This window comes from Microtus ochrogaster, linkage group LG1 (assembly GCF_000317375.1).
Source record: "Microtus ochrogaster isolate Prairie Vole_2 linkage group LG1, MicOch1.0, whole genome shotgun sequence".
Classification (NCBI taxonomy): Eukaryota; Metazoa; Chordata; class Mammalia; order Rodentia; family Cricetidae; genus Microtus; species Microtus ochrogaster.
Genome location: NC_022027.1, coordinates 57,970,456 through 57,993,875, shown reverse-complemented (window position 1 = coordinate 57,993,875; position 23,420 = coordinate 57,970,456). Strand labels below are relative to the sequence as shown.

Here is a 23,420-nt window from a genome sequence, read left to right as displayed (position 1 = left end):
TAGAACTGGCTGACCTTGAACTCAGAGATTCTCCATGGCAACTCTTACAAAAGAAAACATTTAATCGGGGGTGGCTTACAGTTCAGAGGTTTAGTCCATTATCGTCATGGTGGAAAGCAAGGCAGCACACAAGCAAACATGGTGCTGGAGAGGTAGCTAAGAGTTCTACATTTGGGTCTGCAGGCAGCAGGAAGAGCAAGTGAGTCACTGGGCCTCTCTTGAGCTTCTGAAACCTCAAAGCCCACCCCCAGTGACACACATCCTCCAACACAGTCACACCTACTCCAACAGGGCCACACCTCTAAATAGTGCCACTCCCAAGTCTATTTCTGAGTAAATGTTGCAGGAAGGGTTGCTTATTTATCCCGGCCGCCCAAAACTGAAATAACCACACAGAAATTGTATTAATTAAATCACTGCTTGACCCATTAGCTCTAACTTCTTATTGACTAATTCTTACATCTTAATTTAACGCATTTCTATTAATCTGTGTATCTCCAAGAGGTCTTGGCCTACCAGCAAAGTTCTAACACGTCTATCTCAGACTGAGGATCCATGGCATCTCCCTGACTCTGCTTCCTTCCTCCCAGCACACCATTTATTTTTTCCCACCTACCTAAGTTCTGCCTTATCAACAGGCCAGGGCAGTTTTTTATTCATTAACCAATACAAGCAACACATAAACAGAAGGACTTCCCACACCAAGTAAATATATACCAAATTTTGTAATAATAATTTTTTTCATGGAGGAACATTCACTTTAGGCTGCTCAAGTGGAAGAGTTCTATGGTACTGGCCTAGCCATCTTTTTTGCGGGAACTGTCATTTAACAGGACTCGGTCACTGAATGGCTGGTGCTCCCACCATTCTGTTTGTGTGTGGTTAACCACATTCTCCTACAAACAGGAGCATGAAGTGACCTGCAGGATGACCCATGGGTCCTCAGGAGAAAAGGAAGTGTGGTCACTCAGACATGAATGGAGCCAGAAACATCATGAGCCACCCATACTGGTGACAGTGAAGGGCTTCTTGCTCTCAAGACTATGAAGGACTGCCCTGCTATAAGGGAGATGTGGCCTCAAGGACTATGTCCACAGATCCTGAATCTGCAAATTCCCTAAATGTGTTTGTGTTATCCAAATCAATATTACTGTGCTTTTATGTCATTGGGGACATACCAGTCTGAGCTCCTGACATGCAGATTCTCACTCCCTGTTCATCTGCATCACCACACTTTCCTGTTTCTGTTAGTCACAGAAGTGGTCTTAGTGCAGGATTGAGTGCTGACTCCTGTTCCCTAGGTTGTGGTATTCTTACAGAAAAAGATATTTTAGAGAAGCTTCTTTCAAGTGATAGCACTTCCAGGCCACAGAAGAACGTCATGAATCGCTATATATATGTTACTTATTAAACAAGGTATCTGTAAGCGGAGCCACGCAGGATATAAGGTCCTGTGTCAATCAAGTGCCCCAGCTAGCAGAACCTTTCTATCCCCTGAGGGCAGCGATACAGCATTCCTTTCAGGGTCTGCAGTGCCAGAACTAATGCAGATAACAAGTACCTGAGTTCCTGAGATCCCTGCCAGTGAGAACAAAAGGCCCAGCAGAAGACAGTAAGATGTGTGAAGGCTTCATTAGCATAGCCAGAAATGACAAACAAATAAGATGGGTAAAGGTCCTCTGACATCAGAGATACCCCTGCAATATGAGCAGAGACCAAAGAATACAAATTTGAGGGTCCACAGTCAGCAGAGTTTGCAGCCTAGAGAGTCTTCCACACAACTGGTAGAACCAGTTTAGTATTTTTATCTTTTGAGACAGTGTCTCATTGTGTAGCTCCACGTCATTTGACCAGGATGACCTTGAACTCACAGAGATTCCCACCCCCCTCACCCCCCCTTCTCCCACCTCTGCCTCTGGGATTAAAGGTGTGTGCCACAATGCCTGGCAGTTTAGTATAGTTGGGGGCCAGCCACGATAAGTCTAAGTCTGGGCAGGTCACCCAAAGGAAGTTCTTTACTTCCAACCATTATCACCTGGGACTCTGGCCATCGATAAATTAATTAAGAGGCCTGAGTCTCAGTAGTTTACCCTGATGCAATACCCGGTAGCAGGAAAGAAACACAAGCTGAGATAACCTGACCCCCACCTAAGGGCAGACCATTCAAAGGAAATGCCTAACGTCCCAACGCTGTAGAGCTGTAGGTAGGTCGCCTGCCGGACTATAGAATCACCTGCCAGACAACACCCTAGACAAATGTCAAACAATCAGGAGTCCTGAACCTCAGAGAGCCCTCACCCCCACCTCTACTACTATAAAAAACCAATTCTAATTGAGCTCGGGACTTTCCATTTTTTCTGATACATTGATTTGTGGAGAGACTGAGTTTGAAAACTTGATTAAAATAAAGGCTCTTTGCTTTTACATATGGGGCTCGGTCTCCTCTGTTTGGGCATAACAAGTATTATTTTTTAACGTGACTGAAATGTGCCCTGCTACCTCTTGTGTAACTCCAGTCATATGAGTATCTGGGCATGGGCCATGCAGGTACAAGAATGGAATGTTCAAGAAATGTTATTCATAAAAGTAAAAATCTGAGCAGGGTGGTGGTGGCACACGCTTTTAATCCTAGCACTCAGAAGGCAGAGGCGTGGGAATCTCTGAGTTCAAGGTCAGCCTGGTCTACAGAGTGAGTTCCAGAACAGCCAGAGCTATATAGAGAAATCCTGTCTCAAAAAAAAAAAAAAAAAAAGTAAAAATCTGGTTATGAACCTGAGCCACCAGCACTTATTGCACAATTCAATTTGCACTGGTATAAAAAAAAAAAAGATTCATGGAACTCACCAGTAAAACAACGAGAGGACCGTCAACACCAGGCTGACCTCAAACTGACTGACCTGCCTCTGCCTCCAAGTGCTGGGGTTAAAGGCCTGTGCCACCACCGCCCTGTCTTTTCCTTGATTGCTCAGCCACTCGTCTGCACTAGTAGTCCCCTGCCTGTATACTTTTCTTGAACTCTCCTTACCTGGTCCTAAGTTCTCCATTGGCCAGTGACTGCTCCTGGCCTTTTAATCAACTGTGGTCCGTCTGCCCCAGACACAGCTTCAGGAAAACACGCTGCATCCCCAGTATCTGGGCCTGCCCAGAGTGGGGAGTGAGTCCTGAAGCAATGGAGGATCAAGGCTCTCCCAGTTTCACAGGAGTCTTCCCTCGGCCTTTTGGCCATTCTTGGATTATATTTTTCTCTTGGGGAAGCAAAGCTCTTCAAGCCAGGCTTCCTTGTTTTGATCTCAAGAGTTTCTGACTTATCTTCAGGCTTTTCTTCCGCAGTGGCTCTATCGAGGCGTTGTTAACCTGTGCTGATAGTATTCTTATCGTAGTTTCCTTCCCCTAACCCCTAATGCACTGATTCTGCAGGTCCCCACTGTGGTCTCTGGGAACTGGGCTAGAGGCCAGGAGTTCCTTGGACCATCAATGCCAGTAGGGTCTCCCCAACTCCAAACCAGGACCTACAGAAGCAAGGCCCTTGAGGACCACTAACGATGGGGGCAGAGCGATTGCAGGTCTAAACTCACAGGCATCATGTAGACAGCACAAAACTGTGGTTACTGTGGATGCCCTTCCCTTGCACGCAGGTCCTCAAAGACCTGGGAACTCATTGCCATGGGGTAAGGGAACTTGTGGAAACCCCACTGAAGTTTCCAGCTAGCTATGAATGTTCCCATAGATTCTCTCCTGCTTGTACAAGCAAAGGCCTTATATCCAGTGTCCTGAGACCTTTTTTTTTTTTTTTTTCTCAACTGACGCTGGAGGACGCATCGAATACTTGTGGGCCACCTCGTCCCTCCTCCTAGTGCAAAGGTCCCGCCTTCAGCAGGGTGGCACCGCCCCTCTGGAGGCCCTGGCCAGTCTCTCCTTTCGGGCCCCTCCCACGCGAGCCTGCGCGTTAGGTAGCGCAGTCGGAAGCTGAGAGCGGGCACAGCCGAGGGCCCTCTACACCGCCAACCTGGCTTTAGCGCGCAGCTGGAGCTGGGGTGGTCGGGTTGCGGATGGAGGCGGCAGCTGAGCCTGGGACCCGGACTTGGCCCGGCAGCGGTTCCCCACGTCTCGGCAGCCCTGCCGGCAGCCCTGTACTGGGCATCTCAGGCCGCGCACGCCCGGGGTCAGGGCCAGAGAGGACCGGCAGAGCTATTGGTCCTGCAGCGCCCGGCCACAGCTTCCGCAAGGTGACACTCACCAAGCCCACCTTTTGCCATCTCTGCTCGGACTTCATCTGGGGGCTAGCCGGTTTCCTGTGCGATGGTGAGAGTCCACTCTGCTTGCTGAGGCCGCTCCCAGCCTCCTCCCGGAGACACTGCCCTAACCTTTGAGCCCTGTCCCTCTTGGCAGTGACCTTAGAGACAGTCTCTTGTTTGAATAGGACGTCCCTTTGGAGGTGACGCCTGCTTTTAGGGGTAGAAAGGAGGGGTGTCCCGGGTCTGACCCCTCTTGGTCTGGGATCTCAGGATTTCCTAGTGGAAGGTGGAGACAGAGTCGCCATAGTGCAATGCTGTGGCTGGAATCCAACGTGGCTGCAAGAGGCAAGGTGTGTGTTGAGTCAGTTGCTGGGCCTGGGCATAGAGAAGGCAGGACTAAGACCTTAAGCAATGGGGGTCCCTCTGCTGTTCGTGTCTGGCTTTCTAAGCAACTGGTACACTAGGAGTGGATAAGCAGGGCTGGCCTGAACCATAGGCCTGGTCATTCTTGTCCCAAGTGCAGGCTGGTGCACAGAGGGACTAAGTGCTGCTTTGCTCCGGCTCAACTGCTTGGAGAGCCAGGCCCAGACTTTTTTTTTTTTTTTACAGATGTGGCATGTCCAAACACAGTTCCCACCCAGCTGCCAAGCCGGCTGGGCAGGGCAGAGGATGGCACCTCTGTAATTCTGTGGCTGGCCCTCTTCGTGTTCTTCCTCCTGTGAGGAGGCAGGCCCTGAGACCCACAGCCCAAGACTAAGAGAGGCATCTGAGCCTTTGACAGAGTGTCCTGACCAGGTGGAGCCGGTTAAGGAGCATCTGTCCTGCTCAGGGAGATCACTGAGGTCATAGCTCCTCACACAGGAGTGTCGTCTGCTAGTGGGGATGTCTAGTTGTCATGGCACCTTAGGGCTACCAGTGATAGGAGTTGTCACCTGGTTTTTCTGTCAGATCAGACATATTATACTGCCCTACTTTGCCCGTTTGTAACATAAGAGTCCCTCTAAAATGAAGGCTGTGATTCGTACACTGACTTAGCTGCAGGTTTGAAGCTATACTCCAGGACCTACAAGGATAGCAGAGGCAGGGTTTCAGGTAGAAGGGTTGTTCCCTGACTCACTTTATGGCTGAAAGCCACAGAAAGCAAAGTTTCCAGTCTAAGTCTAACGTGGTTAGTGGAAGTAGGCCTGCAGGTCAGAGTCTAGACCTAGGGTCTCTGTAGAATGGACAGAGAATGAGCGTAGAACTTGAAGTCTAAGGGTGGACACCAGGTACCGAGACTAGATCTATGGAGTCAGGAAACCCAGGCAAAATCCTGGGGTATAATGGCCCTAGAGTTTGGTCCTCAGGCAAGGGTGCAGAGCCCCTTCTAGGCAGCGTTGTGGGGAAATGGGCTGGGGCTCCAGCAGATGCCCTCACAGTGGTGTGGGCAGAGCCCTTCGACCTGAGGAGCATGTAAGGTGTTCTGCACACAGCAGGCACTGCCTCGGCCTACAAAGGAGCCAACTGGCAAGACCTTCCAAGAGTAAATGGAGTGCCTGGGAAAGACGTCTACTCTTCTCACAAGCCCCAGTCTCCTTCCAGTGTTTGTCCCTTCCTAGGAGGGAGGTATCTGGGGTCTCAGCAGAAGGGAAGGATAGGCTGGGGACCTCTGGATAGGTTCTGGCTCCTTAGGCTCTCTTAGTGGTCATGCCCTTTTGTTCCTACAACCTCCTCCCATCTGCGGAGGGCCAGACCCTCACTCTCTTGTCCTGGCCTGGCTTTGATAATGTTAAACAGGCTTATATCGCTCTTGTATATCTCCACGTTTGTTTCACCGCTGAAGCTCTATCTGTGCTGAGGCCTGGAAACAAGCCCCCCTCTACCCCCGTGTGTTTTGTAAGTCCTGTGCCCCTCCCACAGCTCTTCATGTGCACTCTTCCTTTGGAAACTCATCTCTCTGCTCTTCTATTGGCCTCAGAGACATGGGAGTTCCGAGTTAGTGTGAGGGGCATGGGCCACTCCCAAGATAGCAGGGCACACTCATCTCCCACCGTGGTCCCACTGTAGCATCTGGCCCTTGTGCTCTTGAGGATGGTATTACTGCCTGTTCCATAATGACAGAGGTCACAGGAATAATGTCCCTGACACTAAGTGGCACAGGGCTAGGGTACCACGCTGACTGGTATGCTGACAAAGGCTGCGTCTTGGGACCTCTCACTTCCTGAGCACCCGTGGGGCTGCGTGGCAAGGTGGCCTGACTCACACAGTTCTCCTCCCTGCAGTATGCAACTTCATGTCCCACGAGAAGTGCCTGAAGCAGGTGAAGACTCCGTGCACAAGCATTGCTCCAAGTCTAGTCCGGGTGAGTGTGGGGGCAGCGCACATGGCTTTCGTTGGGTTAAGTGCTGATCTGTAGCTATCCTTTGATTGTAAGTTTAGCCACATCACAGTTAGGAAGCAAAGGGCAGAGTCCTGCTCACAGTCAGAAGGAAGGAGCCATCGATGAGCTGAGCACCCTGAATGGATCTCTAGAGAACTGAGGAAAGTCAGTGTCGAAGGGCACATACTTGTCTATGGAACACTCCGAATGAGGAAGCCAGAGGAACACAGATCAGAGGTTCACGGTGAGGAAGTGGATGTGTCTGCGAAAGGACCAAATGAAGGGTCCAGGAGGCTGGGTACTTTGCTTAGGCTGCATGCACTCTTTGTGCTCTGGCTGTGACAATGACCAGTTTTGCAAGATGTTAACATTGGAAAATGGGCAAAGACAACAGGGGATCTCTGGGTATTTTTTCACAAATACACTTAAACCCTTAGAGGGTGTAACATTTTTATGTAAAAAGCCTCAGAGCCTTGGAGTTTGTTCTGGCTGTTGACCTTCCTCTGCAGAGCCCCGGAGAGGGCAGTAAGACAGGGCACAGACTTCCTTTCTGTGAGTAATGGTAGTAGAGACAGTAGCATAGCTAGACGTCGTTCAAGCAGGCGAGCATGACGGCCTCACTTCCCATCAGCCTCTTCACTGGCACCTCTGCTGCCCCGAGCTTGCCCTTGTCTGCACTAGAATGTGGGTCCTGCCTTCCAGCCGTGGGTAAGGCACCGCAGTAAGCAGAAGTTGAAGCTGACAGTGTCTGTAACACTGTCAGCTTTCCCTTAACATTGCTACTTAGTGGATACTTAATTACTAGGTGTGAGCACAAAAATCCAGAGATGCTGGCTGCAGTCCTCTCAGGGTGTTGTGCTTGCCAGAGTGGTGCCCTCGTGAACATGTTGAGGACATAGCTACTTAAATGATCTCAATGTATTCTTAATTTTACTTGAGAATTAAAATAAAAATTAGTAAGATTGTAAATATTTTCAGAGTATGTAGCTATTTAAAAAGAAAATAAAAATCATCTTCCATCCTGGACACACATACTATCCTTCTACTGTGTAGTTTTTCTGTTCTGCTAAGTCTTTAAGTCTTGGGCTAAGGACCAGTCAAGTTAAGACCTGACCCTTCCAATCTGTGTTCATGGGAAAGCGATTTACTGTCACGTGTTTACAGTCACTGTAACTGCCTCCCAAAGGGCAGATCTGGGGTTTGTTGGAAGTTCCTGAACCTACCAAGACAGGTGTCTGGGAGTTGACAGTCTTGCTGGCCTGTGGAGTGAGGAATGGATGTCAGGTGGACTTCTATTACATGTGCTTACTGTACTACAGATGTTAAGTTACTGAGTCCTTTCTCTGCTCACCTGTCCAACAGTCAGCCAGGCTAGTCCCAGTCCAGATCTCACGGTAGTACAGCTTAGTGAGGTAGATACTCCCAACCAAGACCTGAGCTATAGATCTGTGAAGGTGAAGAAGGAAGAGAGATGATCCCCTCTGTTCAAGCAATTACCAGAAGGTGATGCTGGGCCAGTTCACAAGGCTACCAGAGATAAGGCAGCAGGACCAGCAGGCCCAAATCTGAGGATTGCTCTGCCCCTATAGGTCCCTGTAGCCCACTGCTTTGGTTCCCTTGGGCTCTATAAGCGCAAGTTCTGTGTGGTCTGCCGCAAGAGCCTGGAGGTTCCTGCACTCCGCTGTGAAGGTACCATTGGGCCTGTGGTCCCCTTGGAACTGAGCTCACTGCTCAAGGGACTTGGTCTCTGCTGCCCTGGGTAGCTCAGCCCTCCTCTATACGTGGTTTGTTAAGTGCATGGGTAGTAGGATCAGGCTAATTGGGGGGGGGGGGCTACCAGGCAAGAAGCAATCAGTCTAAAAGAAGCTGATTCAGGATGGCAAGGGTTGGGGTTGGAGCCGGCCCAAGCCATGAGGTCAGTGAGGATGGCAAGGGTATGGCAAGAGGCCCCTAACCTTGCCCGCCCCCCAGTGTGTGAGCTGCACGTTCACCCCGACTGTGTGCCCTTCGCCTGCAGCGACTGTCGTCAGTGCCACCAGGATGGACAGCAGGATTATGTGAGTGTACAAGTACTGGGGTAGGTTTGTTAGGGGTTCGGCTGGCTGAGCTTCTGACTGCCTCCCCCGTCCCCAGGACACATATCACCACCACTGGCGGGAGGGGAACCTGCCTTCTGGCGCACGCTGTGAGGTCTGTAGGAAGACGTGTGGTTCCTCAGATGTGCTGGCTGGTGTACGCTGCGAGTGGTGTGGTGTGCAGGTGGGCATGGGAATGGGATGGATGGGGCCCTGATAGGGGTGGGCTCCGTGACAGGGTGTATGAGGAGGGAGGGGGAAAGCTCCTTTAAGTTGTCTACATCCTACTGTTCTCTGGGTTATGGAGTAGCCCCTCTGGTTTTGTGCACCGTCTAGATGGGTGTGTAGCCGGGTGGATGTGGAATTGGCCCGCTTTCTGCCCAGGATGCCAGACTTATACCTTTGTCCTGCCAGGCCCACTCAGTGTGCTCCGCAGCACTCACTCCCGAGTGTACGTTTGGGCGTCTACGCTCCATGGTACTGCCTCCCTCGTGTGTGCGCCTGTTGTCCCGAAACTTCAGCAAGATGCACTGCTTCCGTATCCCGGAGGCCATGACCCTGGAGCTTGGTGAGACAGAGAAGTGGGACTGGGATGTACCCTGGCTGGGCCAGGTACTGAGTACAGGGTTTTGTCCATCCTGCAGGTGATGGGGATGATGGCCTGGATGGAAGTGCTGCCATGGGTGTGGGCAGAGAGATGCCGACAGCTACAGAATCCAGTAAGTATCCCACTTAGCTGTCACTCTGTCCCGCCTAGTTCCAGGCCCCCAAGATTCTCAGCTGCTCCCCTCTGGCCTAGCCAAACAGACCCTCAAGATCTTTGATGGCAACGACTCCGTGAGGAGAAATCAGTTTCGCCTGGTTACAGTTTCCCGCCTGGCTCAGAATGAGGAGGTGATGGTAAGAGTGGGCCTTCGCACAGAAGTATAGTACACACTGCCGTGCCTGGAGCCCCCAGCTTACCTGGCACCCTTCTCAGTTGGCTTCTCTATACCTGTCTCCTTCACCTGGTTCCTTAACCTGGCCCCACACACTTGGCTCTGCCCTCTACAGGAGGCAGCACTTCGGGCTTTCTATATCAACGAGGACCCTAGGGACTTCCAGCTGCAGGCACTGCCCCTAACCACACTCTCCAGTAATGCCCAGGCCCTGGGGAAGGCTGGGACCACTGAGGAAGAGGCTAGCAAAGGCCTTGGGCCCCGAGATTCCATGCCTGAGGCCTGGGTCATCAGGTCTCTGCCTCGTGCCCAGGAGATCCTGAAGATCTACCCTGCCTGGCTCAAGTAAGACTCAAAGCACAGGATCTGATGAGGGAGGGTTAGGGTGAGGATCCAAAGCCCAAACTTTGAGCCTGTCCCCTGCAGGGTGGGTGTGGCCTACGTGTCTATCCGTGTGAACTCACAGAGTACAGCACGGTCCGTGGTTCAGGAGGTTCTCCCACTGCTTGGACGGCAGGTATGTACACTGACCATTCCCACCCAACTTTGGGGTCACCTGCCCAATGGGCCAGGCTACTATTCCTCTGCATGTCCTGTGGTTGTGGGAGCTGTTGGGACTAATTGAGTCCTGGCTTTCAGCTGCTTTTCCCTGCTAGAACCTTCTAATTAAAGTTACTAGAAGCTGTGCCTAGCTTAGAGGATCAGAGGATGGGATTTTTCACATGTTGGCCATTGACTGCAGTGTATTTAAGCCTCCATGGTGCTATTAAAGATGGGCTTTTGGTATCAGTGTTTGAAGGTCTGTGTGTCGGTCTGTCTCTGCGTCTGTATTCTCAACCTCCAGTCCCTTGCCCAAAGCTCGTGAACTGGGGCCTAGCACATAGAGCGCAGACCGGGGTTGCGGTGCGCGGCCGGAGCTCTGTTCTAGGCCTGATGTTTGGCCCATACTGTGTAGGTTGAGGATCAGGAGAAATTCCAGTTGACTGAGGTGCTCATGAGCAGCAGACAAGGTAAGTGAGCTGCATTTTTCAGATCCTTTTATGTAACAGGCTTGGGCCACCTAGATTCACTTGCATCCCCACCTGCCCCGGAGACTGCAAAGGTGGAACCCAGTGCTAACACGCCATATCCCTCTATCCTACAGTCCAGAGGACAGTGCTGATGGATGAGGAACCTCTGCTAGACCGACTCTGGGACATCCGACAGGTCAGTGGGTATAGACAGTACTTCCAGGGGACCTCCAGCCCTTAGCCATGGCCTCCAGAAGAATGCCACTGAGGCTGTCCCCCACCTGCCGCTTGCAGAGGGGCATTTCTTCACAGACATCATATTCTCCCCAGCCAGCTGATATCCCTGGCTGGCAATGCACCCTATAACATGGCACCGATTTCTAGCTGAGAGGCCTTGAGTCTCAAGAATATCCAAGTTAGTTCCCTCAAGAGCTGAGGGGGGGAGATGGAGAAGCGTTGTGGGCACTGCTGCCCAGCCTTCCCCATTCCTGTTCTTCCTACAGACATCTGTGCGCCAGGTGAGCCAGACGCGGTTCTACGTGGCCGAGAGCAGGGCCATGACCCCACATGTCTCCCTGTTCGTGGGTGGCCTGCCACCTGGCTTGTCCCCCCAGGATTACAGCAACCTGCTGCATGAGGCCATGGCCACCAAAGGTGTGACCTGGGGCTATTCAGGGCTCTGGCTGGGAGAGGGTCCTGACTGGGCAGTGGGGCTATGGTGCTAAACCCAAGTTCTTTTGCCTCCTCATGCACCATCTGAAGCCCTTGCTCAGTTCCCACCCCAGGCCAGTCAATATGGTTCTTATGGAGAGGCTTCTTGTTTCCCCCTCTTGTTTCTTATTTAGACTATGCTTCTTATTGGGGGGAGGGGGGTCCCTGTACATTCAGGAGTCGAGGACTTTGTTTGGGAATAGGGTATGGGTAATTCCCAGGGGGCTGACCCCAAAGGATGGGTCAAGGCTGCTTGGGAGGGCTGTATATAGATGTCCTTGGAAGGGAGGCTGGCCCTAGATTGGGAGGTCAGGTCCAGGTCTCAATATGCCACTCTGACTGCAAACTGTCTATGCAGCTGCTGTGGTGTCTGTGAGTCACGTCTACTCCTTACAAGGTGAGCTGATGTCTGGTGGATGTTCTTGGAGCGGGGTAGAAGAGCCCGAACTTTACTCCCTTCTCTAGATGCACATGTCTAAAATCATCCCTTGGGTTCGTTTTTGTTGTTGTTGTTGTTTTTGTTTTTTTTTTTTTCTGGTTTACATCTGTTGCTTTTGTTACAATGTGGCTGAGATTAGCTGTTTCCCTAAATCTGACACCTTTATGGGCCGTCATATTTCACTGGGAAAGGAAGGTTTCAGATGCACTGCCATCCTTCTTGGTGGGTGACCCCAGGGCACTCAGAGACCATGCAGTGCTCATGGTACTAGATTTGGGTATGAGTATGGTTGGTCAGGGAGATGAACCACTTTACCCACTGCTGGATTCTAAATTCAGTCTGCCCTCTGTGGAAGTACTTTGCTGGAAGAGTGGCCCCTTACTGTGGATACGACCTAGTCAGCTGACATGAGCCGGCTGTGGTCAGAGCTTAGGCTGAGACTGGTAGCTGAGGCTCTGCCTAAGTGCCTGGTTGGCATGGTACACAGGAGAGATTTTGTGGGTGTGCCATCTCGGGGGTGGATTTCATAAGACAGACCCTGCCCTGAGTACCATTTGGGTAGGATGTACAATACACCCTTCTCTGGGCACCTGGGGGCAGGATACACAGGACTCCTCACTGAGTGCCTTGTGGATGGGATGCATGGGACACCCACCCTGAGCATTGGCCCACCTGTGGCAGGTGCAGTAATTCTGGATGTCACCTGCTTCGCGGAGGCTGAGCGGCTATACATGCTGGCCAGAGACACAGCAGTGCATGGCCGGCCCCTGACTGCACTAGTGCTTCCAGACGTGCTGGTAAGTGCTTAGGACTCTGATACCCAAGACCATGTCCTCATTGCCAGGTGGCTGCTATGTGCCGCTTTGGCCTACCATATAACAGCCAAAAAGGGACAAGGTTGGACAATTTACATTGGAGGGTCAGAGGTCAGAGAGTAAGTGCTCGTACATGGTTTCTGACACAAGTGAGATAATGCTTAGGACCGAAGCTGGTAGACTGGAGAAATGGCTCAGCGGTTAAGAGCACTGGGTGCTCTTCCAGAGGTCCTGAGTTCAATTCCCAGCAGCCACATGAGATCTGGCGCTCTCTTCTGGTGTGCAAGCATACATGCAGGCAGAACACTATACACATAATCAGGACACAGCTCCACCCCCACTGAAGGCCAGGTTGTGTTGTGACCATGTGCCTACATCCTGCCAAGCCCCGTCCTTTAGAGTCTGATGCTGGCCCCAACCCAGGTGGCCCTGTGCCTAGGGTTTTTCTGGCCAATAGGTGGAGCTTCCCGTCTTCAGATACCACTCTTATGACCTGTCAATGGCTGGGAAGAGATAAACTCAGAGGGCAACAGAGGGCAGAGGAATTGCCTATGAGGAGTGCCCGAAGGATTTATGCCTGCGCCCCACAAAGTACCTGCAGGTGTCCATGGCCTGCTTATATCCTGAATTCTGATCCTTACTTCAGACTCAAGTTTAAGAGAAACAGAATTCAAGTGGTATGAGCTCAGGCAGTGCCTACCAGTCTCTCCTGGTTCTGCCCTGAAAGTAGCTGTCATCAGTGCCCAAGGATATAGGGTCCCCTGTATGTTTACCCAGGCACTGTCCTAACTAGCTCTGTGGCAGTTAAGCATGAAGCCATACTCAGTTTGTTTCCTCTCAGCTGTCTGCCCTGCAGCAAGTAAGAGTCGAATGCAGGTACCCATCTCAGTGTGTCCTTGTCCATCCTGTGTCTGTACTTGGCTTGTATGTCTCCTGTTATCCAACACCAGTGTAGGGACCTGAACCAGCCTGTGTCTAGGGACTATCTCTTGGTATTATGTATGGGGAAAATAATTTTGTCCCCACGACCAGCAAGAGATGTGTGGTTACCCCTGTAAATTGAGTCCTTTGGCTGCCATGTGGCAAATGGGATCTGGAAGCTGTTGACTTCCAAAGGTTATGTTGGTAGCTTTGCAAGAGCCAGGCCTCTCACTCCAGGATCTATGGATTTCCAACACGGGCCTGTGGCTTCATGGCTAGCAAGGTAGGAATGGTCCCTTGACATATGTCATAGTATGTCCCTGGCATTTATGCTTGGAGCTCCAAGCAGCCATGGTGGTGCTCTCAAGGGAAAAGATATTCTGAGTTGCTTAGCCTCAGGAAGGTCTGGCTATGGCTTAGTACGCTTGGAATCTGAGGCTGGACAGTGTTTAAGCAATTCCTATGTGGGACCTTGACCGCAACATAATTCAGTCCCCCACTTCTCAGCACACGAAGCTGCCTCCTGACTGCTGCCCCCTCCTCGTGTTTGTGAACCCAAAGAGCGGGGGCCTCAAAGGCCGAGAGCTGCTCTACAGTTTCCGGAAGCTACTGAATCCACACCAGGTCTTTGAGCTGACCAACGGGGGACCTCTTCCTGGGTGAGTCTGGAGTTTTCTGACTTGTGGAAAGAGCAACCCCTACCAGTCTCCAGCTAGTAGGAACTCCAAATGGCACTGCTGGACTCATTAAATCCTCTGTGTGGCCAGAGATGTACATCTGAAAAGGAAAGGGCTGCCCAGGACAAGAATGAGTGGCCAGGTCCTGGCCTGGGCAGCCAGGAGGTAGTGGCAGAACACTGTCTCCCACACAGGTTCCACCTTTTCTCTCAGGTGCCCTGTTTTCGGGTACTGGTGTGTGGTGGAGATGGCACCGTGGGCTGGGTGCTCGCTGCCCTGGAGGAGACAAGGCGCCATCTGGCCTGCCCAGAGCCATCTGTGGCCATCCTGCCCCTGGGTACAGGTGGGCTTAGCCATCAACTTGAAAGATGGGATTTCAGGGCTGCCCCCTACTATGGGTTTTGCTAGAGATTTATGGTGGTATGTGGATTATGCTGCCTTTCCTGTTTCCTAGGGAATGACCTTGGCCGGGTCCTCCGTTGGGGGGCAGGCTATAGTGGTGAGGACCCATTCTCTGTGCTGGTGTCTGTGGATGAGGCTGATGCTGTGCTCATGGATCGCTGGACAATCCTGCTGGATGCTCATGAGACTGATAGTACAGAGAACAGTGTGGTAGACACGGAGCCACCCAAGGTACCAGTGTTGCACCTGCTAGGATCTTACATTTGACTCCCCCTTTGCTGATGCTCATCTTTCCTCCTGAGGCAGAGCAGGAGCTTGCTGACTCAAGCCTGTGGGGTTGTAGGGTTTTGCCTTCTCTGGGGATGTTGTGGCATTTAAGCAGAGGTTATTAGGAAAGGGCATTGGTGACAACAGTTAGGGATGGCTGTCACAATTTGGGACACTTGGGAGTGGCTGGCCAGCATCCTGGTTATTATGCCCTGTCTCCAGATTGTTCAGATGAGTAACTACTGTGGCATTGGTATCGATGCGGAGCTCAGCCTAGATTTCCACCAGGCACGTGAGGAGGAGCCTGGCAAATTCACAAGCAGGTACTAGTAGGGCAGGACTGGGGGACCAGGTTACTCACAGCAGCCAGCAACTTTTACCTGGTAATGCAGGGTGTTTGCCTCCCATGGCAGGTTCCACAACAAGGGTGTATATGTGCGGGTCGGGCTGCAGAAGATCAGCCACTCTCGAAGTCTACACAAGGAGATCCGGCTGCAGGTGGAACAGCAGGAGGTGGAGCTACCCAGCATTGAGGGTCTCATCTTTATCAACATCCCCAGGTGCTGGGGCTGGGCTCTCAGAGACTGCAGTTTGGACCAGGCACTAGGTCTGTGTCTGGTCCATGCTTAACTTTGTATTTTCATCTTTTGGGGGCAGCTGGGGCTCAGGGGCTGACCTCTGGGGCTCTGACAACGACTCAAGGTTTGAGAAGCCACGCATAGACGACGGGCTGTTGGAGGTGGTGGGTGTGACAGGTGTCGTGCACATGGTGAGCACTCACTGGCAGGCTGGTGGGCAGACCCTGTGGTACCCCTTGGATCCCACTAGCTAGCTCAGCTTTTGTCTTGCCCAGGGCCAAGTCCAGGGTGGGCTGCGCTCTGGAATCCGCATTGCCCAGGGCTCCTACTTCCGTGTTACACTCCTAAAGGCTACTCCAGTACAAGTGGATGGTGAGCCCTGGGTTCAGGCCCCAGGGCACATGATCATCTCCGCTACTGCCCCTAAGGTATGTTGGCAAGGCTGAGAGCAGAGGTAAGATGGGTCAGGGTTAGGGCCACTGTAGGCTGATGTGGTACAATAGCTAGGGCCAGGTGGGTCTAAGCTTTGGCCTTCCCAGACTCCAGGTGTCATGAGACCCTGGAGAAAGCAGCCAGCTCTTTGAAGTCATTGCCCCTCTTTTGTGGAATGGAGCCAAGAAGTATTCACTGGCCCAGAGGTCCCAGAGCTATCACTTGTAATGTTACTCTGGTCCTCTGACCCTCCAACCCTGCCTTGGAACAGGTCCACATGCTGAGGAAGGCCAAGCAGAAGCCCAGGAAGGCTGGCAACATCAGAGAAACCCGAGTGGACACCTTGCCTGCTCCTGAGAGCAATCCTTAATAGAGGAGCCAAGATGAAGGGTCTCAACTACCCAGCCTTTCTCATCTTTGGTTCTGTTCCAAGTCACACATTGGCTGGCCAACAGATGGACTTAGCTATACCACTGACCATAACATCTTCATGGGTCTTGGGATGTTACCATACCTCATCCTTATCCAATGTCATGTGCAAACCTAGGAGTGGGTAGGTACTGGCCACTGCCACAGTACTGGTCTATATGGCATGGGCATGAAGCTCTGGCTAGTCTGTCTTCTGCACATGACTGGTCCTTATAGGATCAGTGAAGCTGGTCCTGTTAGTCACACTTCTTCCTTTAAAACCTCTCTTAGAGCCTGTTGAGCCCAACACCTCTGGATGCGGGCCATCCAGGTGGGTCCTCTGATCTTATTTTGTGTTCTTTCAAAGCAGCTAGTAGCCCTGTTAGGCCCTGGCCTAGTAGATACAGAATGCTGCTTGTTCCTCCTGCACCCACTGGGTGGGTGTGGTATCCTCAAGTCCTCTTGGCTCATCCAGCTGGTGGCCCTGAGCTGAAAAGCTATACCTAGGAAGGGGAGGCTAGTCAAGTTCAGGTGTCACCCATGTGTCAGAGCTGGAGTGTGTGCCAGGGCCTGAGTGTCTCTCCTCGGCCCTCAAGTGGGCACCTAGTGCCAAGAAGGGATCAGAACAGGGCCAGGTGGAACCTGGTTGAGGAATGTGTAAATAACATCTGTTGTTGTGGAGCGGCTAAAGCTCCCTTAGACTCAACTTATAGCACTTTATATACATGCTGTTTGCCAGCCTGCAGCCCTTCCTTGTAGATGCAGAGCTGCTACTCTGGCTCCTACAAACCAAGGTAGCTCTGATGGCCAGACCTTGCTAGGGGCATCAGGCTCACAGAATGAGACAAAGCTGTCTCTTCCATGCACCCAAGAATTCAATTGTCACACCTCAGACCCCAGAGGAGTGTACCCCAGAATGAGCTGTCTAGCTAAGCCTGGTGGTATATGTCTGTAATTCATTTCTTGGGGACTAAAGCAAGAGAATAGCATGCTCAAGAACTGACTGGGCTGTAGAATTAAAACCCCTCCCAAAAAGTGAAAAGATGGGGGAAACAGGGGCCAAAGATGTCAGTGGGCCAGCCCCAGCCCTAGATGGGGAAGGACCTATGTGGGAAGCAGCCTGTGATGCTTACCCCCATAGACGAGTAAATAGGTCTAGATCCTGGCCTTGTGCCACTCTCAGAAGTGGCTATGGTATGGACCAGGGGATATTCCTGGCTGGCAGCTTCATAGGCCCACTGTGCCATACCCTCACCTGCTTTTGCCAAAAGTTCATACAAGTGCATCAGATAGCCATTTGTGTTCTCAGTATAGATGTTCCTCGTGTTTACATCATTTTCCACGTTTGAAAGAAATTGTGATGTAGTTTTTCACTTTTATTTCAATCTATAGGAATTGTTTGTAAATTAAGGTCAGTGTAGCATGTCCTCTGTATTAGGTGAGACTGTCACTTTGTGGAGTGTGTTCTGTCTCTGTGTGTAATTTATCACTACCTGAATGTGATCTAACTTATATCTGGGCCAAATACATTGTGGGCTTTGCTGTCCTGTAGTTGCCTCTTGTCTGTCTAACAACTGGTATGGGAATGGGCAGAGAAACTATCAGTCCCACCAGGGAAGCTCTGCACTTGTGAGGACGTAAGCCAGACAGCAACTTTACAGCCTGACTTAGCCCAGACTCAACTGCCTGAAGGTTCTGAGCATAAGGATGGCTTGTGTGGCCACATGCAGGACATAGCAAGTAAAAGGGACGGACCTCTGATCTTGGCTGGGTGCCACTGCCTCAAACATGACCTCAGTGACAGCCTCAAGAGCTTATTCAGGTTAGTCAGAAGGTAACGTCCCGTGGCAGTGTTGGGAAAGGGAGGAAAGTAAATGGGTAAAAGCAATAAAATTAGTTCCCATGAAACCCCTTACTGCAAAATGTGAACAATGTTCATAATCTTGAAATAGATCTTGATATTTCACAATGTACACAATACTCAAGCCAATAAAACCACAGCCCCAAGGTCACAGACTTCTACTGAGCCATCTTCATAGAACCCCTTACAGTACGCCTGGAATGGGCAGATGTAGCTTCCTTGGCATTAGCAGGGGGCAGGCAAGAGCTGAGACTGTGCCTCGGGTTCACCCTGGTCTGATTGAGGGTGCTCTGGCCGGAGGTCCCACAGGACTTGAAGGCCTGCCAGGGCAAGGCGCACAAGGAGACGGAGCAGTAGGAAGGCAAAGGGCACTGCAATCTGCATGAGGTGGAAGATGGCTGTGCTGAACCGGCTCAGCAGGCAGGTGGCAGCAAACGCCAACAGGCTGGCACAGGGGTACAGTGCAAGCTTGGCAAACATGAAAGCATGCTCCTGCCCACCAAATCGCACAGCTGGCTGCAGTGTTTCTGTCTGATGCAGCAGGGCTGCAGTCCAGATGGCAAACTGGAAGATACTGGCAAAGAAGATGATGGCGCAGCTGACCCGCACACGCTCAAGTTCATCATGGGGTTGTCGGGCAAAAGCTGAGGTCTGCTGGTAGGCCAGAGGGAGGCCACCCACAAAGGCCAGTGACAGTATGTTGAGTAACCCCATGGTCTGTGTAGCCTTCCGGACATGCAGGAAGAGTGAATGATGGGCAAACCAAAGCAGACCCACTGTGGCGAAGGAGCCAAAGTACGCCAGGAATTGTGGCCCATATGCACCCAGGGCAGTCACAAGGCTGCCACTGAATTTCTCTCGGACATCCTTGGGATCCGGAACGTTGTCCTCACTGGGAAGTATGAACAGATGGCATTTGTAATAGCCTCCCAAAGATGGCCGGATCCCCGGGATAGACAAGCAACATAAGTGAATTTGAGATTAATGACGTGATCTTTAGTACACAAATGTTTCCTATGTCTGCTTACATATATTTAGCATACTAATCAGTTACCACTCTTCTTCACTCAAAAATGCAAATTTAGCCAGTCCTGTATATATATTCTCTGCCAACTGGTGGCCCTATCTGACTGCCAGGAATTGACAGATAGTTCTGGTTCATTGGCCAGGGACAGCCTTCTGAGGGTAGGGTGCCTATAAAAGACAGCCTCCACAGCTATCCTGAACCTTGCAGCTTGTATTAAAGCATAGAGTCTAGCAATGGGAACCCATCACCTGGACATGTACGACAGGACGCCCAAGTGCCCACTGCTTTCTCCAAATCAGCCAGAAGGAGAGACATGAGTGAGGGCAAAAGAGAAGAGCCTGAGGGCTGTCAAATGAGGTAAGACTCCAGGCAGGAGATGGCAGCCTTCTATTGGCTACAATTTCCTGCCCTAACATGGCTTCTTAGCTGTGAGTCCTTCAGCCCTGGCAATGGAAGCAAAAGGAGATTGTTCTGGAATATTCTTTAAATCTAAGACCTGAGGATATCAGGTACTAGTGAATATTTACTTCTAGCTAATAAGAATTCACAAATTATAATAGGAAAACCTACTCAGAAGTATCAGGAGAACCATAGTGTCAGATGCAGAATCTAAAACCAGAGTTGTAACATGTTTAATAAAATAAGAATGCAATGGAATATGACTGAGGAACCATAGACTAGATGAGGTCAAGGGCATAAAAAAAAGGGGTAGGATGGGAGAGGCACTTGGGAATAAAAGTGAACACCCAAACTAGAGCTCCAACAGTACTGTATCGGAGCCAGGTCAGACAGAAGCCATAGAGGTATGGAAGAGAAGGTCTGAGGGAACTGCCTGAATACTCCCGGGACAGAGAGCACAAGGTCTCTCTCCCTAGCACCTGTGCTTTCAGGTCGAGGGGGAAGAGGGCGCCTACATAAATCTGCAGGTACGCACAAGACACTGAAAGACATACTACCACCTGGAAGATGGGCCAAAATAGCAGAGTTGGGGTCCTCACCAGATGTCCAGGATGAGGAGTGTGGCCACGATAGCATAGACACCGTCACTGAAAGCTTCCACCCGCTCTTTGCTGAGAGGTGCGTGCAGATCAATACTGAAGGGCTCCACATTGTGAGCTGGAGACTCCCTGTGGCCTGTGACATGCCAAGGGAAGGAAACAGCCTAGGTGGGGGACTGTCAGACCAGTGTGGCTATCACTGCCCTCTTCTCCAAGGGGACAGGAATAAACAGGTCAGGAGGTGAAATGATGCAGAGATTTTAAGGGGCAAGAAGCAGCCAGGGCCCAGCAAACCCGCCACCAGACCAAGGCTCAGCCCAGAAGGGCCATCACATACTGATGCCTTATTCCCAATCAGAAAGTTCTCCCAATCAGAGAACTTTCCAACATGCTTACTGTGCGCAGTCACCTACCCGTGAGCTTGTCTTTGCACCAGGTGGTAGCCTTGCTGACATGAGGGAGGAAGATGACAGCCACCATCAGCACATATGACTACAGAAAGAAAGAAAACAGGTCAGGGTGTTTCCCTGGGAATCTCAACTGCTCACACCTGAAGTCTGGTCCCATTCTTCTGCCACAGATGGAGGGACAGCAGGAGCAACAAAGGAAAATAAAGAGAACTGTCCTTTATGGAAACGAACTGTGTATAAAGGCTTAATCCCAAAAGGAAGAGCTATCTTCCTTTTGCATACCAGTCGTGTACTTTCTGAGAATTTAGTATCCAGAATACATAAAGAATGGAAACAGCGCAACAACAGAAGGTATGCATTCCAACTAAGAAATTAAAGGGAATGGGCTTGAAAAGATACTTTACCTGTGACCTCTCCAGTCAAGGGCTGCTTGGCTAGATGCTTCCTATGTACGGTTCTGTTGTAGTTTAAAAGTCTCTGGGCTCCCTGGCTCCTACCCACTCAGCTGGAACCTTATCCCCTCACAAGAAGATGACCTGCCAAGGTCTTGAAATGCTTACCAAAATTCATTAATTTTTACTTAGTTAATTTTAACTACATTTAATTATTATTTTTTGTTTGTATGCATGTGTGAAGATGCTCGTGCCTATTACCAAACATTTAAAAATAACTAGTATTTGCTTTTTCCACAATTCTTAGGATACTATGGTTTAAAATTCAATGTACTTTCATAGTACTTAAGTGGCCTTGATGTTTTTCAGCTGTGCTAAGACTTCTTCTGAGATTCTCAGTGCTCACCAAGGGGAAGAAGAAAAGAGAAAAGATGGCTGCAACAAAACACAGAGCTGGGCCACGGAGGACTAGGCGCAGGATGTGCCGTCGGGACTGGGCCCTGTGTGCAGAGTGCTGGATCTGTGGACTCAGCAGGTGTGGGAAGTGGAACGCATACCCCACAATGAGTGCCTGTAGTCAAAACAAAACAAACAAAACAGGCTAGAGGGCACCATCAGCAGGTAGAGAAGTACCAGTTAACCCCTGGGCCAACACATTTTTAGGGGTTAGGAGCAAGAGGGTCCCTCCTTGATGGCCTCCTACCCTGGGAAGTTCTGAGAGGCTGGGGTCAAGAAGAAGGTAGAAATTTTCATCCTATTCTAAGACTGTGAGGCCCTGGGTATGCCACATCCCAGCTGCAATTATGGGGAAGACCCCTACTTGAGATGTACATCAGGATGTTAGCACCTGACCTGCACACCCCATGGCAAACACACATCATCGCCCATGTCCCTACCTGCACAGATCCAATGGCAATCACACACATGCAGAACAGGAAGATGCCCAGGGGCACATCAGGAAACGTCACCATTAGAGAAAACTGTCAAAAGAACCCCCACAAGCCCCCAAAAGGCTGTCAGAGCTAGGTTGCACTGAGAAGAAAACTGTCCTAGTGTGAGGACGAGGGTATGGGGCTGGGCATGGGTATATTCAGCTCTGCAAACCACTGTTTCAGGCCTTTAAAGCCAGTATCACTCACTTCATGTAAAATCCTTCAGGTCTGAATTATCTATGTTATAGTTTTGTATAGCTATAATGCCTATATTAGAATTTTAAATGCTTGTGGAGATTATGGAGAGAGGCAGGTGGGAGGAAGGGGCATTAGGGACATTCTCAGTGGCCTCTGCCTTTAGGAGTCCTAAATTCCTTCCTCTTTATTCAGCCCCAACCACTGGTTCCCTGGAACTCTCTTTGTAATTTGTACTCCAGGACTTGAACCTGCACCCCCCGCCTCTCTCTTTTTTGGTTTTTTGAGACTGGGTTTCTCTGTAGCTTTGAAGCCTGTCCCGAAACTAGCTCTTGTAGACCAGGCTGGCCTCAAACTCAAAGAGATCTGCCTGCCTCTGCCTCCCGAGTGCTGCGGTTAAAAGCATGTGCTACCACCACCTGGCTTGAACCTACACTTCTAAGGACTGCCACACACAGATGTGCTCAGTGAGGCACGCAGGGAGATGATCTTTTTACTCACTGTGTAGGGTAGAAGGGTGATGGTCATCATGCAGGCCTGTAGTGAAAGGAAAGAAGGGAGGTCACAGTCACCAGAAAGCCTAGAGAGTAAGGGACACTCCAGGAAGGCAGCAATATATCTACAGGAATTGTGGCACTAGACCCAAGAAGCCTGTGCCCCTGTCCTGGACAGACTGACCCCACAGGCTATCTGAGGAACTTCCAGGAATGGACAGAATCCAGGTTATGGGGACCCATACCTTTCCTATCTTTCAAGAGGGCTAAATCATACCTTAAACTCATTTTTCAAAACAACAATAACTCACCAGGTTAAGCAAGGCAAGTGTATCATCTATTTTCCCAACAACCTGGAACAATCTAAAGTTAGGAAAAAGAGAAGATGGGCCATCATTCAAATATGGCTCCGATAATATTAAAATTAAAATGCACCTCCCACAGTATTTTCTAGCTAAAGCATCACTAAAGATGTTACTTTTGATCAAATTTAAGATACTACCTAGTGGGACTGATGAGAAAACTAGGTTGCTATTTAGGTTGTTATTAATCCTGAGAACCTGAGTTTGATCCCTGGACCCACATGGCAGGAGGAGAGAACCAAATCCTACAAGCTATCCTCTGATTTTGGCACACACATAAAACAAAATTTAACTTTTTTTTTTTTTTTTGGTTTTTCAAGACAGGGTGTCTTTGTAACTTTGGAGCCTGTCCTGGAACTAGCTCTTGTAGTCCAGGATGGCCTGGAACTCACAGAGATCTGCTTGTTTCTGCCTCCCGAGTGCTGGGATTAAAGGCATGCGCCACCACCACCAGGCTAAAATTTAACTTTTTTTTTTTTTTT

At 50.5% G+C, this 23,420-nt stretch overlaps 2 protein-coding genes across 7 annotated transcripts in view; one reads left to right on the top strand and one right to left on the bottom strand.

Moving 5' to 3' along the window:
• Nucleotides 1-3,960: 3,960 nt before the first annotated feature.
• Nucleotides 3,961-17,818, top strand: Dgkq (diacylglycerol kinase theta). 3 transcript variants are annotated; one of them, XM_026785051.1, is made up of 23 exons: nt 3,961-4,302; nt 6,497-6,576; nt 8,184-8,283; nt 8,566-8,651; nt 8,728-8,853; nt 9,084-9,237; nt 9,314-9,388; nt 9,469-9,569; nt 9,723-9,952; nt 10,034-10,124; nt 10,563-10,617; nt 10,752-10,813; nt 11,121-11,271; nt 11,687-11,725; nt 12,455-12,564; nt 14,011-14,162; nt 14,375-14,523; nt 14,635-14,813; nt 15,072-15,172; nt 15,263-15,409; nt 15,507-15,618; nt 15,703-15,855; nt 16,131-17,818. In XM_026785051.1, exons 1-23 carry the CDS (start codon nt 4,050-4,052, stop codon nt 16,227-16,229), a joined length of 2,805 nt encoding a protein of 934 aa, XP_026640852.1. In that variant the 5' UTR covers nt 3,961-4,049; the 3' UTR covers nt 16,230-17,818. The 3 variants fall into 3 exon arrangements, 2 of the variants coding, with proteins under 2 accessions (XP_026640852.1, XP_005359728.1); XM_005359671.2 differs by having other exon boundaries at nt 12,449-12,564; XR_001229219.2 differs by lacking the exon at nt 15,072-15,172 and having other exon boundaries at nt 12,449-12,564.
• Nucleotides 17,819-18,205: 387 nt separating this feature from the next.
• Nucleotides 18,206-23,420, bottom strand: part of Tmem175 (transmembrane protein 175) — a 20,384-nt gene continuing 15,169 nt past the window's right edge. For all 4 annotated transcript variants that reach the window (XM_026785052.1, XM_026785053.1, XM_005359672.3 and 1 more), the window contains 7 exons: nt 22,888-22,939; nt 22,584-22,619; nt 21,852-21,935; nt 21,362-21,526; nt 20,567-20,645; nt 20,154-20,289; nt 18,206-19,020 (listed from right to left, as the gene is read on the bottom strand). In XM_026785052.1, coding sequence (XP_026640853.1) covers nt 18,354-19,020; nt 20,154-20,289; nt 20,567-20,645; nt 21,362-21,526; nt 21,852-21,935; nt 22,584-22,619; nt 22,888-22,939 — 1,219 coding nt within the window. In that variant the 3' untranslated portion in view covers nt 18,206-18,353. The remainder of the gene's footprint in view (nt 19,021-20,153; nt 20,290-20,566; nt 20,646-21,361; nt 21,527-21,851; nt 21,936-22,583; nt 22,620-22,887; nt 22,940-23,420) is intronic.